Source organism: Nerophis ophidion, linkage group LG05, assembly GCF_033978795.1.
Source record: "Nerophis ophidion isolate RoL-2023_Sa linkage group LG05, RoL_Noph_v1.0, whole genome shotgun sequence".
Taxonomy (NCBI): domain Eukaryota; kingdom Metazoa; phylum Chordata; class Actinopteri; order Syngnathiformes; family Syngnathidae; genus Nerophis; species Nerophis ophidion.
The window spans coordinates 46,854,778-46,874,890 of NC_084615.1; the positions used below are offsets into that span (position 1 = coordinate 46,854,778).

Consider the following 20,113-nt stretch of genomic DNA (forward strand, 5'->3'; position numbering starts at 1 on the left):
ACAAGGACGGCAGGGCGTAAGGTTGCGGGCTGGTGGAGCGCGAGCACGTCTTGGGGGTGGCGTCCCCGTCATAATCGTCGTCCTCATCGTCTTCGTCGTCATCCCCGTCGTCCTCGCCGCCCTCAGAGTCGTCTGCATCAGAGAACTGGTGCACTGCCATCTTGTCCGACGAGCTCAGACCTTCCTCGCCCGTATCTACAAGACATACAAAAGTGTCTTTTAGCTGAGTGATCATCATATTACGGACACGGCGGATGCTTGGTGACATTTTGTACCTGCGTTCTCTGCCTCTATGTCCTCCATAGAGGACATGGTCATGCCTAACTCCAGACACTTCTTCAGATGAGCTTTGGACTTCATGTGCTTGGTCAGGTTTCCTGCATGCACGCACACACACACACACACGCATGCATGCACGCACGCACACACACAAACAACCACACACAGTAAAGTATTTAATGTGTCATATACAGTGGAAACAGGAGAAGTAAGCCCCACCTTTGGTCTTGAAGGCAAAATTGCAGAACTTGCATACGTAGGGCCGCACGTCGGTGTGCGTTCTTATGTGTTTCTTCAGCATGCTGGGCTTCTTGCAGCGAATTCCACATTCCTCGCAGATGTATTTCCCTCGACCCCGCCCACGCACGTACACGTAGTCCTCGTTGGACTTGTACCTGGAAGTCAAGCACAGTCATTGAGTAACTTGAATTTACTTTAGCAGTCACACAAGTTTCCTTCTCTCGTTCTTCTTCCTTTCTCAGGGAGATAAAGCCATGAATTTAAAGATGTTTCCTTCCAAGATGTAATTCTGATTTAATGCAAAATGTCAGCATGCATCTAAAAGTTGTAACGTAAAGGCCCCCTGTGTCATTGGTGGAAATGTTAGTCCAGTTCTGGTAAATGTGAAACATCCAGAACAATAAGGCCGGTTCCTCTGGTCTCCTTTCTGTGACTGACTCACAAAGCCATTTCCTGTCTGGCTGGCAGGTAACAAGCGGCGCAACGTCCAAGGACACGTCAGGTGCATTGACGAGTGCCAGAACGTGGTTGTCTTTGGACAGATGTGAGAAGACGTGAGATGTAAGAAGTGCGCGCAGTTGCAATAACTTTGAATATGAATAATGACTCGTCTTGGACGCGAGCATCATGGTGGTGACACGTTCCTGGGACACAAAAGACTCCATCTTATTGTGTTTCCAACATTTACTTCCTGCGTGCTTGAAAAACTTTAAAAACAAATGTAAATTTTTTCGTAAAACAAAACTAGCAGATCAGTCTCCAGAAATTTTCCTTAAAAATAAAAGAGGTACTGTTTTCAGTGTAAAAAAAAACACTGTAGATTTTAAGGTAAAACTATGGTGAATGAGATGCCAGTTTTTTATCAAAATATTTTTTAAAAGTGGTACTGTTTTCAGTGTAAAGAATCACGTAAATTTTAAAGGTAAAATCCTGGCGAATTTTTACCATAGGATTTTTTTTAACAGCGCCTGTATCGGTTGGGGACATCTCTACGCTGCTGATCCGCTTGAGATGGTTTCCTGTGGACGGGACTCTCGCTGCTGTCTTGGAGCCACTATGGATTGAACTTTCACAGTATCATGTTAGACCCGCTCGACATCCATTGCTTTCGGTCCCCTAGAGGGGGGGGGGTTGCCCACATCTGAGGTCCTCTCCAAGGTTTCTCATAGTCAGCATTGTCACTGGCGTCCCACTGGATGTGAATTCTCCCTGCCCACTGGGTGTGAGTTTTCCTTGCCCTTTTGTGGGTTCTTCCGAGGATGTTGTAGTCGTAATGATTTGTGCAGTCCTTTGAGACATTTGTGATTTGGGGCTATATAAATAAACATTGATTGATTGATTGATTTTTTTTAACAGTGCAGTTCAACACGCCTTGTTTATGTGTGCATAGTCTTGTGTCCTGTTCTCTGTTTGAAGAGCTTTTTTGCGGCTGAATTTATTTGTTTATTTTTGTTGGTCATAGTCAGAGGTGGGTGGTAACGCGCTACATTTACTCCGTTACATTTACTTGAGTAACTTTTGGGATAAATTGTACTTCTACGAGTAGTTTTTATGCAACATACTTTTACTTTTACTTGAGTATATTTACTCCGCTCCATTTATCTACATTCAGCTCGCTACTCGCTACTTTTGTTTCTCGATCTGTTAATGTTTGTTTTGGTTTATGACAGAGCTTCAACGTAGGATACGCATGCCTGCGTTTCACCAATCACATGCAGTCACTGGTGACGTTGGACCAATCAAACAGAGCCAGGCGGTCACATGACCCAACTTAAACAAGTTGAAAACGTATTCGGGTGTTACCATTTAGTGGTCAATTGTACGGATTATGTACTGTACTGTGCAATCTACTAAAAAAAGTTTCAATAAATCAATCAAAAGTGTAAAGGAAAAAAGACACTTTTTATTTCAACCGTACTTCCCGTCAAAAGCCTAAAGACTGATCGCACAGTTTCTGTCTTCACAATAAAAGTGCCGTTCCATCGCGCCTGCGCTAACAAAATAAGAGTCCGAAAGCCAGCGTAAACAAGCTAGCAAGCTACGGAGTTTGTTACCAATGTATTTCTTGTAAAGTGTATAAAAACGAATATGGAAGGTGGACAAATAAGATGCCAAAAACCAACGACTTTCATGTGGTATTGGACAGAAAAGAGGAACTTTTTTTCTCCTCCATTTGAAAACGTGTACGTCTGATTCCAATCAATGCAACTCATCAGAATCAGGTAATACACCAACTTATATTCTTGTCTTCATGAAAGATAGGAATCTATGTGTTAAACATGCATGTATATTCATTAAAACACCTTTAACATGTCAACAAAAACGGCAAAATAAATAAATATAAATTATATACTGTATATATAAATGTGTATATGTACATGTGTGTGTGTATATATATATAGATATGCGTCTGAACCTCGAATTTTATAAGGTAATGATCGGACAATACTTTAGTATACGGGAGTATCGTAACTTTGGAAGCGGTGATACCCCTGACAAGCACTAGGTCTATCGTATTACCGTTGCGATGCGTGGGTTCATTTATTATTTGTGTGAGACCACAGCTATCAATTATACTCTGGAGCGCTACGCACGGTGGGTCCGATGGGGTATTCATATGGATATTAAAGTCCCCCATTATGATTATATTATCGGCGTGTGTCACTAGATCAGCAACGAACTCTGAGAATTCATTGATAAAGTCCGAACAGGGCCCTGGGGGGCGGTAGATAACAGCCAGGTGTAGAGGCAGCGGTGTGACAGACCTCATAGTAAGCACCTCAAACGATTTATATTTATTATTTATGTTAGGACTAAGGTTAAAGTTTTCGTTGTATATTAGTGCGACCCCCCCACCCCTTTTAAGCGGACGGGCAATATGCGCATGTGTAAAGTTAGGAGGACATGCCTCATTTAGCGCAAAAAAGTCGTTTGGTTTAAGCCAGGTTTCGCTGAGACCGATGACGTTAAGATTGTTGTCTCTGATAATATCATTAACTAACAACGTTTTGGGAGACAATGATCTTATGTTTAAAAAACCTACATTATAGGTAGTGGGCTGTTTTAGGGAATTTTTGATCAAATTATCCGTAGTAGCAATATTAATAATGTTGTGTTTATTATGCCCAGTGCATTCAGTATAATTATGACCATATCTAGGAATTGATACGACGGGAATGTTCCGATTGTTTGATTGTTGCTTTGATAAACTGCACACATCATGGTTAGCCTCCTCAGTAACGGGGATTTTCCGATTGTTTGTTTGTTGCTTTGATAAACTGCACGCATCATAGTTAGCCACCTCAGTAAGGTGGATTTTCCGATTGTTTGTTTGTTGCTTTGATAAACTGCACGCATCATAGTTAGCCACCTCAGTAAAACACATGTCCAACTCTGAAACACTCAAAGCAGAAAAAACTTGTTCTAATTTAACTGACTCCTTACCCAGACCAGTAGTCTCGCATTTTCCATCTAAATCCGTCTTCAGGGTGGAGGGAAGTGGTGTTCTGTGGGGATTAGCCTTCTGCTTTGTTTTTAGCCCCGCTCGACATCCGCGTTTCCGATCACACCGCTGGCGTCTGCTCCGTAGACGGCCCCCGCTGCTACTAGACTCCGCTGCTTCACAGGCCGCTGGATGTAGCCGCCGATGTATCCCCATGCTAGTTAGCATGTTTAGCACGCCCGCGTCTATCAGTCCAAAACGGCCCGGTATGTCCATATCCAGAAGTGTCTGGCGGTCGTACGTGATCACGGAGTGACCACGATGCGAGCCAGCCATGAAGTCTGCAGAACTGTCCGGCATTTCCGCCAAATGTTCCATCTTTAGCAAGAGCTCCGCAGTGTCGCCATCTTGCATACATGTGTGTGTATATATGATATGTGTGTGTATGTATATATATATATGAGGTAGATCACCTCGACTTGGTCATTTATTAAGTAATTGATAAACGTTGAAAAACTTATTGGGGTGTTACCATTTAGTGGTCAATTGTACGGAATATGTACTGTTCTGTGCAATCTACTAATACAAGTTTCAATCAATCAATCAATCAATCAATCAAGGCCTACTGAGCCTATGGTGCTGTTAAGTTATTGTGGCTCAATGTGCCTTAATTTTTTTTTATTTTAATGAACTATTATTTAATATATATTATTGTTTTAGTTGCTTAAGAGATATTCCTGGCTCTGAATTTGCTCATTGCTATTTTTATGTTTTTGTGCAATTTTTGAGTAGTTTTTTCACAACATACTTTTTACTTTTACTCAAGTAAATATTTGAGTGACTACTCCTTACTTTTCTTGAGTAATAAATCTCTAAAGTAACAGTACTCTTACTTGAGTACAATTTCTGGCCACTCTACCCACCTCTGGTCATAGTGGGCCTACCCACCAATAAAAACAGTTGGCAGGAATAATCTCGAATGCTCCAATGAGCATTTGCTTATATAATCAAATTCCCTTTTGGACATGTTCTTCTGTGGAGGATGTATGTCATAAGGGAGAGATGTGGACTTGAGTCATGAAAAAGACTTTAGAAACCGTGTCAAGCACCATCGGGTCTCTTAAAATGCTTCTTGTATGGTCAAAGGCTAGCATTCACTCTAACGCTGCATCAATTTATGAACTCGGCCGATGTCAGCTGAATGTGAACCTACGACAGTGGACAGGACACAATACGGCTGCAATACCATGTGAGTGTTTTGACACAGTCCTGGATCACTTACAAAAGAAAACGTTGCAAAAATGTTGGGCTTAATGTAGATGTTTCAAAGTTTTTGCAAAAATATTTTGCAGTAAAGATGAGGAAATAATAATTAGAGTAGATATTTCATTGATTTTATGTCAATGTGTTGGACCTACCCGCCTTCGAAGATCTTGATGCGTGTTGGTTCGGTGGAGGTTGGCTTGATGGAGACGTCCTTGTCCACATGCTCCTCTTTGGACCGCTCCCATGAGGCTACGCCCTTCATCTTCCTTCCAAAATTTCTGACATTGACTGGCATCAGTTCTGGCTTCAGCTGCCACAATAATAAGGAGTATGTCTTTGGATGTAGTCTCTCACATGACTGTTGAAATGTGTGGAGCATACCTGATCAAATCGCAACTTCCATGCAACAGAGGACACAAGCTTCCCTGAGCTGGGCGGTGCCATGGCGGCCGTGGTGTACAGGTGGTGGGTATTCGTCCTCTGTTTGGACCTCAGCATGGCTAGCGCAGCCTTTGTGCTCAAGTTGAGAGGGTTCGGGTTGTAGGAGCTCACACACCATGAGCTGTAGATGGAACTTCCCAAGGCAGCTTGACTGCTGTTGGGCTTGGTGTAGTTCAGGAAGCACCAGCTAACCCGGCTGATGGTTCGCAGACTTGGAAACTGAAAAAACTGCTGGACGTTGGCCATGTCGGTAAGCAGCAATGCCTGGCCCGCTGCTCTAGACGTTTCTGGCCTTTGGCTGCTTGTTGGGACTTCACTGGCTGTGGGCTCCTTGTAGGTGTCAGCATCTTCTCCATTGGAGGAGATCATGGATGTTTGGGGGCTGATGTTAGACTCGTCCACATCAAGCTCTTCAGGAGAGTCTCGGTTGCATGAAGCAGGAGAAAAGTCAGTGACAATCTGGAGAGGAGGGGTAAAACTCTCTGGGCAGGGCATGTCAGGCTGATGGGGTGCAGAAGAACGGACTGGAATGGCAATTGTGTTGGAAGCTGGGAAAGTGCCCAGCGGGGGAGAAGAAGACATCCTCTCACAGTCATCTTCACTCTTTTCTGGCTTGTTAATGCCATTGGTTCCACTCAGCTCGACAGCGCTCATCTCCTTCACCATCTGCCCAAACATCCTCTCTTCCTTTACCCTTTTCTGCTGCTTGGTCACAAAGAACATCTCCAAGGAGCTGGCAGGAGAAAGCATCCTCTTACTGCCTCCCATGCTGCACCCTGAGGGGTCCGTGGTGGATACGGTACCTGATGTTAGCGTCAGAGGAATTCCTGTGTTAGGACCAGAATCTGGAAACCTCCATTGTGGAGAGCGCAGCACAATTCCATCTGTCTGACCCAGGAAGTGTGATAGGTGGAAACCTGCTCTGCTCGGACCTTGTCCGAGCCTCTCAGGCGATTGGCTGACAGTCACAGCGCCACCTTGAAGGGACATGTCACTGATGCTGCTCTGTCCAACTAAGCCTGGCATCTGACTGTGCACTATAAGCTGGCTAACACTGGTATACATAACACTACCAAAGGATGGCACGTCGGTTTGTATCCGCACAGGAACAACCAGACCAGACAAAGAGGTAGTGGGGGCAGGGTTCTGGGTGGCAAAGATGGGTTGGATCTGCTGTAGCGGCATAGAGGTGGTCTTGGAGTTGGGGAGGGAGTATTTGAATGAATAAGAGACCAGGTTTTGCTGATTGAATAAGGAAGAAGGTTCTGATTGACTGTCATGGGACAGCTTATCTTGGGTAAGTTTGTGGAGTGTTATGTGTCCATGCAGGCCGCTCGGCGATTGGGCGTTGGATGCCTGCAGAGTTAGCTGCTGTCTTGATGTCTGACTGGCCTCCTTATTATGGAACACAGCAGACTGCTGGCAAGAGATAAACTTCTGTTGGATTACTTCTTTATTCATGATCACATGGACTGGATGTTCTCCTTCAGATGAGGATCCCTGAACCAGGTGTTGATGTTGCTGGGAGCTAATTAAAAAATAAAAGATTAAGTCTTTGCAGAAATCAAAGTCAAAATCTGTTTTATGACCTAAGACCGACCTGGGATAGTGAGGCTCGTCTTGCAGACTATCTTCACTGATGCTCTGTTGGAGGACATGCTGCTGGTGAACTCCTATGACAGCAAAATTAAATCATGATGACTAGAGTTTTACAACAAACATCTCAGGTCTGTTTACAAAACTTACCACCAGCAGAGTTGCCAACTCTCTTGGTTCTACCAGCTGCGTCGCTGATGCTATGTGCTGGCCCTATCAGGCCAGGCCACACCCCTTGCTCAACGCTCTCCTGTTTTATTGACAGCTCAGACACTGCCAGTTCCTGGGTGACTGCCTCTGGATATACGCTCAGTGAAGCCTGTATAAGTTGATGAGTTAATGACATGTTTTTAAGATTTCAAGCAATAACTGAGTGACTAGTCAAGGGTCAAACAAAACAATCCCTTGTTCTACCTGACGGACAAGATAGCCACGGCGGCGCTCCTTTAAGCCCGAGCCACTGGTGTAGAGCTCTCCCTGTCTGGAGGGTGACAAGCTTCCATAATCGAAGGACTTGCTGCGCATTTCTGGCAAGTCCGAAGGAAGAGAGTATGGCGTCTGTTCTGACGAGGACCTGCGCATCTCCCTCTGTTGTTGGTGGATGGAATGACCACTACCGGGCACGGTCAGGAACTCAGATGGTTTACCTCCCCCCACCGAGGCACAGTCCTCCTGGGTCTTAATCACACAAATATCATACGTTTCAAATCACAACATTAAAATATAACGGTTTGGTGCAATTTTGGATCAGTGGAAATGGATAAGGTGAACAAGTACCTGTTTGGTGGGTGACACCGACTTGAGACCTTCGTCCCTGTCAAAAGACATAGAGAAGGAAGAGGAGTGGGACAAATTGCTCTCCTGACTTGGGCTGCGAGACAGGCTGGTACAAGTGGACTCAAAGCTGGATTCCCCGGACGAGTGGTCTATGTCAGCAAGACGCAATCTCTTCTTCTTTGGGGGGAGCTTTTCTGAAGGCATTTGTGCCAGTGTGTCGCTTCTCTGTGGCAGCTGGAATTCTTCTACGTGGGGTTGATGCTTCTGCTGATCCTTGGCCATTGAAGCTTCTCCATCTTTCTCGTCCGTCACCCTGATCTCGGGAACTTGGATGTTGGGTTGACGGACAAGTTTGTGCGGGATGTGATAAGGCTGCCCGGGTGAAGCTGCTGCTGATGAAGATGAGAAGGAAGCCAAGTCACTGTCACTCTGTGGCTGCTGATCCATGCTCTCTGTCCTCAGCAGGGCCGACTCTGGACTCAAAGCATCTTCAAAAATGTCAGAGTCAGACTGTTCAGAATACTGGCTAGATGGGGCTGAGGGATGATAACCTGACTGCTCGAAGGACTCTGACTTCTCAAAGGAATTTGGCCGACTGACAGAGTTGGTGTGCTGGATGACTGATATGACGTTTCCAGCTGCCTTCCTGCATTCAGCGTCAGTGAATAAAGCTATGTCCTCTGAGCACATGCTCGCACAGGTGTCAAAGCTGTCTGACTGGCTGTGAGCACTGTGAAGAGAGCCCTTCCCTGTTGGGGTGGCTCTGGAGCCGTCAAAACTGCCGTAGTCTCCGGATATCTCGACTGAGCCACTACAACTACTGTCACAGTGACCAGGACTGTCTTCTTCATCCCCAACACTTGTCTCTTTCCTCCTCTTTCTGGTGGCTATATCAGACATGCTTACTTTAGTGCCATACGCAGTACAGGCATGATGGTCTGGGACTGCAGGACTGCGCTCATTGATCTTTTTAGCAAGGGATGAAGTGAAGTTCTTAGGCATATGTCCATAGCCCTCAGCATCTCCTATGTGTGCTTCGTGGGCTGAAAGTTCAATTGCAGCTTGTCTTCGGAGTCGACGCAGTCCAGGTGGGTAAAACACATCATCCGATGTCATCATTTCATCGAAGGAATGGCTGCCTCGTATTCCTGGAGGAAGGCTAAGGTTTGGAGGAGATGACGTCGGCATGGAGTTGCTCCTGATTAGGTGACCAGAATCTGATGGAGGCTCTAGAAGTCCCGTACTGCTCTGACTCGGGCCAGTCGGATAATGTTTAGAATCTCCAGACATCCCGATGTTCCCCCTAAAACAGATATGATCCTCAGAGATCTTTCCCAAGTCCAGAACTACACCAGGTTGTTTGAGGCTAGCCAGGCTTCTAACGTCTGCCCCAGCCATTGCCACATTGATAGACTCCCTTGATCTGGAGTTGGGGCGGTAATACCAGGTCCGACCAAACATAATCTCCTCATATGTTTTAACGTTTGTATTTGGAGGGCTGATCTGTTGCTCAGCACTCTCGGATCGTGAAAAGTAGCCTGAGTCTGTGCTGCCTTTGCTGTGAGGACTGAGGAGGTTCAATGACTGGGAGGCAGCAGAGTCAGAATCCTGGCCTTTCTTGTCATGCAGTCTCAGGGCCAAACTTGGCTTGATTGACTGGGAATCGTCCAGTGAACGTCCTCTTCTCCCAGCCAGCGACATCATCATGGCGTGGGAACCTTTAATGTCCTGGAAAGGCAGGCACTCCATCCCTGTGGACGAGACGCCTCCAGACTTGGGAACAATAAGGATAGGCACTTTAATGGAGCCCACAAACTGATCTTCCGCTGAGTCTGCATAGGCTGGCTCTGCACCACCTAGCCACAAATACAAGGAGAACATGGTGCACATGTAAGAGCACAAGTGTGACGTAACCAATAAAACCAAGTCCTAGTTCTTTGTGTGGGAATACCCATGTGCGCAACCTGAATCTAACGACACATTTTTTATATGAAATGAGATGCGACAACGATTACTAATGCGTTTTTTTGTTTACAAATGCAAACAGGAAGTTGCAAACAAAGTATGTCATAATATTTTATTTCTTTAAGAGACAAACAACATTTTACCTGTAGTCTTGTCAACTTCATAGCAGATCTGTGTGGTGGATCCGTCTTTGTCCATCAGCATGGTGGACCCTTCCACAACTTCCTCGTCTGTGTCGGTGCTCTGTTCTCCATCAGAGTGGACCTCCGCCTCACCCACTGGAGACGCCTGGTCCATATCCCTGCTGCGGGACATGACAAGGTCTGAAAAGGGAACAAGTCCGGCCTTGATGGCGTGAGCGTGGGACTTGCGGTGTTTATAAAGATTGCTCTTGGTTTTGAAAGAAAAGCCACAGGGAACACAAGGGTACGGTCTTTCGCCCGTGTGGGAGCGGATGTGCTTCTTCAGGACGCTTGGTTTGGCGCAGGCACGGCCACAGTAGTAACAAATATACTTTCCGGGTTTTTTGGCCTTGTGCTCTTTTTTTCTGTAGACCTCTTCTCCTGGCGCCGATCCTGACTGTGAATATGTTCTGAAAGAGCTAGGTAAACTGGGAGATTTTTGCCGGGAGAACCTCTCTGCCCTCGCCCCAGCTCCATGAGAGTGAGTGTGTCCTGGGTGTCCTATGGGGTACATATCATCTGAAGGCAGCTGACCCACAAAGGGCCAGGCGTGTGGCTCTAGTCCTGGTTGAGGTTTGGCTCCCGAGAGAAAGCGCTCAGTCTGGGGATGTTGAGGGTAAGGCTGGCCCAGCTGGTAGGAGTAGCCCCCTGGAAAGCCCTGTGCAAAGGACCCTTGGCAATCTTGAGATAGTTGGCCTCCTACTGCACTAATGGCAGAGGGTCCAGATTGCACTTTCCCAGAATTCCCTGTGATTGAGTACTTGTGTCGGGGAGCTGATACTGTGTTGGCGCCGCACGGCAAACTCTCGCAGTGTTGTGCCCCAGGATCAGCAAAAGTGCTTTGTTTGGCAGTCGCCGAAGGCTCAGATGCCCATTTTCTTTGCAGAGGGGTCTTCTCCGTGACCGTGTCCTTTCTTGGGCATTTCTGCTCATCAGCAGCCGACTTGCGAGCTTCCATTGGGGAGAAGCGTGAAGGGGCAGCAGACGGAGATGGGAGGATGACTCCTAGAGGTTTACCAAGTCCTAAATCTACCAGCCATGCTGACCAAACATCTGACGCCTGCCATTGTTGAAATACTTTGCTTGGAGATAGAAAAGGTCAGATGTTTCCTTTTCCCATGTTGTCTTTTTTTTTAACTTCAGTTCATTTAAAGGTTGATCTGGGCGGGGAAGAACAAGAAGAAATGTGAAATTGTGGAAATAATTTCAAAGTTATAGCTAGCTGGTTTCAATACTAACTTGTTTGATGTGCTTGTAGATCTTTTGAGGCTTCAACTCTTACTGGCACCTGCAATGAACAAAACAAGATATTTACTTTACAAATGTTCCTAATGACAACAGTATGTCACCTCACAAAGACTCATTATGTTGTCAAAAACCACTTTGCAAACGTTGGCGTCTCTGCCTCGTTATTTTTTTGAGCATCCATCTGTGCTTTTGCCTGTTCCGCCACTTCCCCCGCCCACCCACCTCCTTCTCTAACTCCCTTCCTCCACTCAATGACTCATTGGTGCACAGCATACCCACGCTGTTCCTAAAAAGACACAAAGGTTGGTATAAATAGCACGGCGGAAGTGACGCTGGCGTGTCATCATGTCTGTGGGCGGCCAAAAAGGCAATTGTAGAGCAGAAATCAGCCCTTCCAGCACCTTCACCTCCTCACTTTTTTATGCTAAGGTCGGACTGAAAAATAAAATAAAATAAAAATAGGTTTCAAGATATGTCTTTAGTGGTGTTTCTAATATATAAACATAATCATGTTGCTCACTTAGTGGTGTACTAATACAGTGTCCAGAGTGTTGTGTTGTGGATGTAGCTTCCAAATAACTGCACCAAAATGTGACAAGCACACACAGACACACACCTGCTGAAGTTGCATTTTAGTTTTGTTCTCTCTCTCTCACTCACACACACACACACACACACACACACACACACACACACACACACACACACACACACACACACACACACACACACACACACACACACAAACACACACACACACACACGCACATGCACACACACGCGCGCGCGCACACACACGCACGCATACACACACACACACACACACACACACACAAACAGCAGTAAGATGGGTCATAACTGATGTGTGTTTGTGTGTTGATGGTGATGGCAAAAACTTAACATTCTGGCTTGATGGAGGCCTCACATGGCATCTGAGTAACCTAAAAGGCTTCCTCCACACTGACCAAAGGTAGAACCTGTTGTCTGGATTCTTCTTTGTCCAGGTATGGAGGTGTGCACTAAGCACTGTAGGTCTCCATACAGCAGCAGGTGCACCAACAAGCTATTTTAACCACTTCCTCTTTTAGCCTCATCAACTTCCTGTTTAAGTACCATACAACTTCCCTTGTGGATCATTAAGGTTTGTCAAAGTCTAAGTCTATACTAGGCTACTGAACTTGTTATGTAATAAAGTGTAAGTACTACTGCATACTGAACGCTGAAATATATTCCACTGGGACATTATTGGTCAAGCGTAACAAGATTTGATACCTACTGTAATACGAACACAGTACACAACAACTCTAGAACAGTTTGTGTCAAAAGGAAACAACCATAAAATATGTTATCCACTAGTGTAACTAAATACATTCGGATACGAATCGCGATTCTCACGTTGTGCGATTCAGAATCGATTCTCATTTTTTTTTAAATCGATTTAAAAAAAATTATATATATCCATATACATATATTTTTTTTTATCAATCCAACAAAACAATACACAGCAATACTATATCAATGCAATCTAATTCCAAAAAACCAAACCTGACCCATCAACACTCAGAACTGCAATAAACAGAGCAATTGAGATAAGACACAAACACGACACAGAACAAACCAAAAGTAGTGAAACAAAAATGAATTTTATCAACAACAGTATCAATATTAAGTTATAATAGACATTTATAAAAAACTAAAAAAAAGAACAATAGTGTCCCAGTTGCTTACACTTGCATCGCATCTCATAAGCTTGACAACACACTGTGTCCAATGTTTTCACAAAGATAAAATAAGTCAGAATTTTGGTTCGTTTAATAGTTAAACAAATTTACATTATTGCAATCAGTTGATAACACATTTTCCTTTACAATTATAAAAGCTTTTAAAAAAAAATATACTCTGCTAGCATGTCAGCAGACTGGGGTAGATCCTGCTGAAATCCTGTGTATTGAATTAATACAGAATCTTTATTAATCGGAAAAATGTCGTTTTCGAATCGAGAATCGCGTTGAATCGAAAAAAATCGATATATAATCTAATCGCGACCCCTAGAATTAATATTGAATCGAATCGTGGGACACCCAAAGATTTGCAGCCCTAATATATATATATATATATATATATATATATATATATTAGGGGTGGGGAAATTAATGCGTTAATTACGAGTTAACTCATCAATCTATTAACGCCGACAATTATTTTATCGCACATTTGCGTATGTTGTTTACATGCTTTTATTTTGTTAACGCCTTTTCTTAACAAGATGGCATCTCCCGGATGTACTTCGGCGTCGAGGGGCTCTTGGTAAAGATGGAACATTTGGCAAAAATACCGGACAATTCTGCAAATTTCATGGCTGGCTTACAGCGTGGTCACTCCGGGATCACTTACAACCGCCAGACAATTCTGAATGTGGATGGATCGGGCCGTTTTGGACTGAATGACGCGTGCTTGCTAGACCGGCTAGCTAGCATGGGAGTACTTTGCCGGCTACATCCAGCGGCCTGTGAAGCAGCAGAGTATATGTGTTGTCCGTCTATTTATGAATAATGCAGACCAGGAGTGTTGGCTGAGTTCTTAACGTTTGCTTTCAGAGCGTGCATATCACAACATACAAGATGCCGTCATGGCGACACAACCTATACCGGGCTACCGCGCATGCTTGGCACTCCTGTTGTATGATGGGTAGGGTAGTTCTTTTTTTCCCCGGATCATAACGTCACAATATAGTACCATGTATATGCGTTCAGTTTATCAAAGCACCAAGCAAACAATCGGAAAATTCCCATCATATCAATTCCTAGATATGGTCATAATTATTTTAAGTGCACTACGCAGAATAAACACAACATTATTAATATTGCTACTACAGATAATTTGATCAAAAATTCCCTAAAACAACCCACTACCTATAATATAGGTTTTTTAAACATAAGATCCCTGATAAAAAAATGTTTCTGCTGTTACCTCAGAAATTGCCTGTTCAGATGTTATGGTTGTGGCTCAGAGATTTGTATGTAGATTATATTTATTTTCCATAACAAACAGGATAACTTAAATACCCTGGCAGTGGCAATAAGCTTAAATGTTTGTATTTACATTTTTTGAGTTGATTTTCATAAAATATGCTATTTAACTGCTACTGTTTAACAATGACTGATTTAAATTGTGTTTGCACAACACATGTTTTGGCGCTTTTGTTCATGTGGGAGAATATTCCAATAAAGGTGCACTACACACTACTTTTGAATTCATTATTGGGCTTTGCAGTTAATCGCGATTAATCGGAGAAATAGTGCGATTAACTTTGATTAAAATTTTAATCGTTGCCCAGCCCTAATATATATATATATATATATATATATATATATATATATATATATATATAAATAAATAAATTAATTAATATATATATATATATATATATATACATATATATATATATAATAATATATATATATATATATATATATATATATATATATATATATAATAATATATATATATATATATATATATATATATATATATATATAGGGGCAGTAAGGCTGAAGGAGGTCAGAGAGATATGTTGGCGCGAGGTTGTTTAGACTTTTGAAAACATATAGTAGGAGTTTAAAATTGATTCGGTAGGGGTGATGTGAGACCATGAGCGGGAAGGGAAAAAACCCAGAAGGAGAGACACGCTCGCCAAAAAGCCTTCACTAAATATTGCTGAAAAGCAAAGAGAGCACAAAAATAAAAATAATTGTATCACTTGACAGCTGGGGTCCAGAGAATCATTCAGCCGGCACAAGAGAGTGTCACAATACCGTAGCTGCGTGTGTCAAATATGAGTCATTAAATGACTCCCGCCTCCTGGTGTTAGAGGGCGTTAGTGATCCTTTTTGCGACTACTCGGCTGCAGAAGAAGTGACATCAAGTTTAGTGATAAGTGCTGGGAACGGAAATGACGCGGGGGGTTCACGACAGACCTTTTAGGATGTAACACCACTACTCTTATGCTGGCTATGTAAACAACCGGGCTGAAATAAAGCATGTTCCAGTCATAAATACCCAGTGTATTATTTATACAATGACACTCATGGTGGCAGAGGTGGGATAAAGAGATCACCCACGGAGCAGAACGAGAGGGGGAGTTGTCCGAGGATAATTCTGTCATCGCCCGCACTACACGTGAGAAGCCGGGCTAACTTATAGCAGCGGTCTGCACGTCGGGAGCAACCCAAACGAGAGCGCGCTATGGCTACACACCTACCGACCATGAGTGAGCAGCGTCTAGTTATATTTTCCTCTCGCTTGCACTTTTAACATGGAGGATTACATATCTAAAATAAAACGGTTTTCTAAACTGGACTTTCAATCGAAGCAGGAGGTAATAAAGGAAGATCTCCATCGAGACAGAGAGACTTTTAAAACTGAAGAAAGATAAGGAAGACTTCTATAAACAAGTTATCAATGCTTTTGATCAGAAGGAGCTGCGCATGGATTTCATTTATAAGTAAAGGTAAGACTATAATAACGTTGGTTTTTTTTAAATTAAATGTGCTTTTCATGATGGTATCCTTAAATCACACTCAAATTTTTAAGCGCAGGCCTAAATTTACCGCATGCCTTTGGTAAGTGCCGGAGTGAGAAGAGGTTTTAAAATAATTAGCGCATGCTTGCCTTTACCGCATGCCTTTGGTAAGCGCAGGAGTGAGAAGAGGTTTTAAATTAACTAGCGCCCTAGCGGCAATTCAAGGAAATATGGTATTTGCACTTGCTTTTCTATGTGCCAAAGACAAAAATGAAGTTCAAAGGTGACCGTGCTGTTGTTGCCCCAAATCAGTGGAATTATTTGGCTTTGAATATCAGAGAGTCTTGGTCACTGTCTCTTTTTAAATCATCTTTTTTCTTTGGCCATTTACACTTTTTAAGTTGTTAATTTAATTAAAATTTTTGCTCGTGTATTATTTTATTTGGTTTTAGCTTCGTATTTTATTGATACCATATGTTTTTATTGCAGTTTATTTCAGGTATTCTTTATATCCACATTTGTATGTCTTTATGTTATTTTAGGTGTTTTTTTTTAGCTGTGTCTTTGTCTTAGTTTCTGTTCCTTCTATTTTTTAATTTAGAAATTCTGATGTACAGCACTTTGGTAAACAAAGCTAGATTGCATTTGCAAATTGTATGCTAAAAACTCACTCCTGTCACTTTCAGTCCTGTTATATTTAATCCTGTTGCTCACGAGTCATCTTCAGCTTAGAAAGCTTGCAAAACAATGAAATAAAGTCAACATTTCGAGATTTTGTATACATGTGATATCAAATTTATAGTTGGAAAAAGACAAAATTGTAAAGACCGGGTGGAATGGCCCATGATGTCATATTTTCGTGTCTGTGACTGTTTGCAGCACATTTATTTACAGAAATACCATCCATCCATCCATTTCTACCGCTTATTCCCTATGGGTTCGCGGGGGGAGCTGGTGCCTATCTTAGCTACTATCGCGCAGAAGGACAGGGTACACCCTGGACAAGTCGCCACCTCCTCGCAGGGCCAACACAGATAGACACACAACATTCACACACTAGGGCCAATTTAGTGTTGCCAATCAACCTATCCCCAGGTGCATGTCTTTGGCGATGGGAGGAAGCCGGAGTACCCGGAGGGAACCCACGCGGTCACGGGGAGGACATGCAAACTCCACACAGAAAGATCCAGAGCCCAGGATTTAACCCAGGACTACTCAGGACCTTTGTCCTGAGTCCTATTGAGGTCCCATTGGAAGTAATACCAACGTATTACAAAAATATCCATCCATCCATTTTCTACCGCTTATTCCCTTTTGGGGCCGCTGGCGCCTATCTCAGCTACAATCGGGCGGAAGGCGGTGTACACCCTGGACAATAATACTTTGATGTAATTAAAGAGCTGAATGGTGTCAGAGTGCAGCCTGATTGACAGTTAAATACAGCTTGATACATACGCATACACATGCCTTCCAAGTAGTGCGTAGGAGAGACATAGCTTCCGGTATCCTATGTGTGTGTGTGTGTGTAGGTGTGTGTGTGTGTGTGTGTGTGTGTGTGGGCTGACACCTGACAAGAACATCAAGTAGTAGGTAGGTCAGAACAGAAGGTAATGCTCAAGTTAAAAATAGTAACTTTCACACAAGCTTTTTTTTTCTTTCTGACTAAAATCATGAACATCAGCATCAGTTTGGTCTTTTCTCTGCATGAAGCACATTTGACATTAACATTGATGAGTTGTAGCACAACAAAACAATAACCTTCTATTGGGGTACCAAAGGCACAGCTCTAGACACCGTGTTGATGGTGGGAAGAGAATTGGAAGAAGACAAACAAAAAAAAGGACAGATGTCCTGTATGGATGTCACCATGTTATTTGTGTATCAGACTCTGCCTACACACAAAGGAAAAATCAGCATTTACACTTTCAAACCTTTTTTTGTACTACACAGAGAGCAAACCTCTACTAAGGTCTGACAATCCTAAACTTGACTTGTTTGATTGACAAATCATAAGTTCTACTCCAGACCTGTAAGTGGCAGTAATGCACACTACAAAGTGCAAACCGAGCTGCAAAATAAAAATATATTCTCAATTCATACCTTGATGTGGATTTTATTCCATCCTCTCTCAGTCCATGCATAAACCACTCGGTATCGGTTACGACGTTGTTGTGTAATTCTGCTGACGAGGTAGCTAACAATCATCGAAGTCGTGTCACCATTGCAACCATCACATTGCCGTGTATAGAGTTGTTCGACAACCTCCTGGTATCATCTCCGGATGACAATCAACGCGGTGTGTGATTTTACTCAGTGTGGAGCGTGTTTAACATGTTTTACTCTGGCCTTTGAGGAAGTGGGACACTGACTTCCATGCGCACACAAAGACAGAAACATACTGGAAGTAATCGGTTACTTCCTGCCTTATCGCTATGTTTGGGACTTCCTTAAAGACCAGCAGCCAATTACGATGAGGCAGCTGTCTGTGACGACGACAACAATCAGCATGCTTTGTGTGTGTGGTATTTTCAGGTTGCCACATGCCAACTAGATTGTTTGGTATTCCACAGACACCAAAACAATTTGAGAGTCTATTTGCATCCTGTAAAAAACTATTTTTACAGTGTGTGTGTGTGTTTATCCTCGCGTATGTTTTATCCTAGCACAAAGAAGTGACGACAAAGGAAAGGAAGCATGTACAATATGGCAGACAATAGAAGAGCACAGAGAATAACAAATAAAAAACTGAGGACAACGAAGGAAGTTATTGATCTCCTAAACCAGGATAAGCACAATGCCTGCTGGTGTCATGTGACTACACGCATACAAACGCGCTCGCAAACACACAGTGTAGGTTTCTAAGCAGCCAGTGTTGTTGTACTCTGTGTTTAGACAGTGTAAATTATTGAAATGTTTTACTAATGGTTTCCATTTAGTGATGAAGTTCTTTATACTATCGGGGTTTGAGGAGACAACAGGGGCATGAGGGATGGGGTAATAGGGAAGCAGACATTTTAAGCGAGAGCAGGGGTCTCAAACTCAATCTACCTGGGGGCTGCTGGAGGAAAGATTTGGCATCAGGTATTCCACAAGAAAAGCTTTGTTCAAAAAATTCCAATCTTCTCAAATGTCTTTTTTTTTCAAACACAAAATAAGATGAAAAAAATAAACAAATTAAGAATTAATAAGAAATTAAGTAAATAAATCAGTATTCAATAATAAAATAAAAATGATAATATTAGTTAGATTGCTCTAGAAATCCTCAGAAACAATGCATGGTTTCTTCAGTCTTCTATATCTGCTGTATTCAGATTCAAACATCTTTACTAACAGTTCTTAAACCTCAATGGGTTCTTGTGAACTTGAATAGAACATTGAAGAACATGAACTGTTTGTCTGAACATAGCTTTTTTTGCCTACTCCTGCTGCTGGAGACTTGGCAGCGCTCATTCTCTCATAGCTGAGCCACATTACGCTAGAGGGAGGAAGCATTTTCGACCCTAAGTATGGCTTGAAGATAATCATCAGTAAGGCTATGTCTACACTAAGCCAGATAAAACCTAAACGAATAATTATTTAGCCTAAGTCCCGTTTCAGCCACACTAAACGCTTGTTTAGTGTGGCTGATTTCTGGATCTGCCTCCCGGGACCCTTTTGGCTATGGAGACCAGCTGCTGGGTCTCTGCCACACCACAGTCAGTCTGGAGAGACTAGAAGAGATGCGGATGAAGAGACAGGGTTTCGGAGTAAGCGCTGAGCGCCGGGAGGGACAAGCTTCACAGTGTTTCGGCTGAATGAGCAGGTACCGGACACCTCGGTCTCCTTAGACCCATCCTCGCTCATCCATGCGGGCTAGACACTGGCGAAGTTAGTGGGCGGCCGAGAGTGCAGTTGGCTCTCTTGGTTGCTTTGTTGGGTCTGCTCCTATCTCTGGCCATGCTCCCTCCACCCCAGCAGACGATGGCGTGGAACACCGCAGACGCCACCACAGTGTATATGTTTCTTTTAGTTTTTATTCATAGCTGCATGTAGAAGTGGCTGATTGCATCGGCTCTGATATTTTAATGTCTTTAATGTCCTTTGATGTTACCCTCTTACACACAAGTAAGAGGGATGTGTGCTTTGGCTATGAGTTGTTTTTTCCCTTGGCCTCAG

General features: G+C 43.3%; 1 protein-coding gene across 3 annotated transcripts in view; it reads right to left on the reverse strand.

The window, feature by feature from the left end:
* hivep2a (HIVEP zinc finger 2a) overlaps window positions 1-20,113 on the reverse strand; it is a 114,708-nt gene that overhangs the window by 9,046 nt on the left and 85,549 nt on the right. For all 3 annotated transcript variants that reach the window (XM_061901135.1, XM_061901136.1, XM_061901134.1), the window contains 11 exons: window positions 11,428-11,476; window positions 10,150-11,348; window positions 8,042-9,897; window positions 7,679-7,942; window positions 7,415-7,583; window positions 7,269-7,341; window positions 5,609-7,196; window positions 5,380-5,537; window positions 499-674; window positions 276-377; window positions 1-195 (listed from right to left, as the gene is read on the reverse strand). The exon at window positions 1-195 is cut by the window's left edge and continues 604 nt beyond it. In XM_061901135.1, coding sequence (XP_061757119.1) covers window positions 1-195; window positions 276-377; window positions 499-674; window positions 5,380-5,537; window positions 5,609-7,196; window positions 7,269-7,341; window positions 7,415-7,583; window positions 7,679-7,942; window positions 8,042-9,897; window positions 10,150-11,146 — 5,578 coding nt within the window. In that variant the 5' untranslated portion in view covers window positions 11,147-11,348; window positions 11,428-11,476. The remainder of the gene's footprint in view (window positions 196-275; window positions 378-498; window positions 675-5,379; window positions 5,538-5,608; window positions 7,197-7,268; window positions 7,342-7,414; window positions 7,584-7,678; window positions 7,943-8,041; window positions 9,898-10,149; window positions 11,349-11,427; window positions 11,477-20,113) is intronic.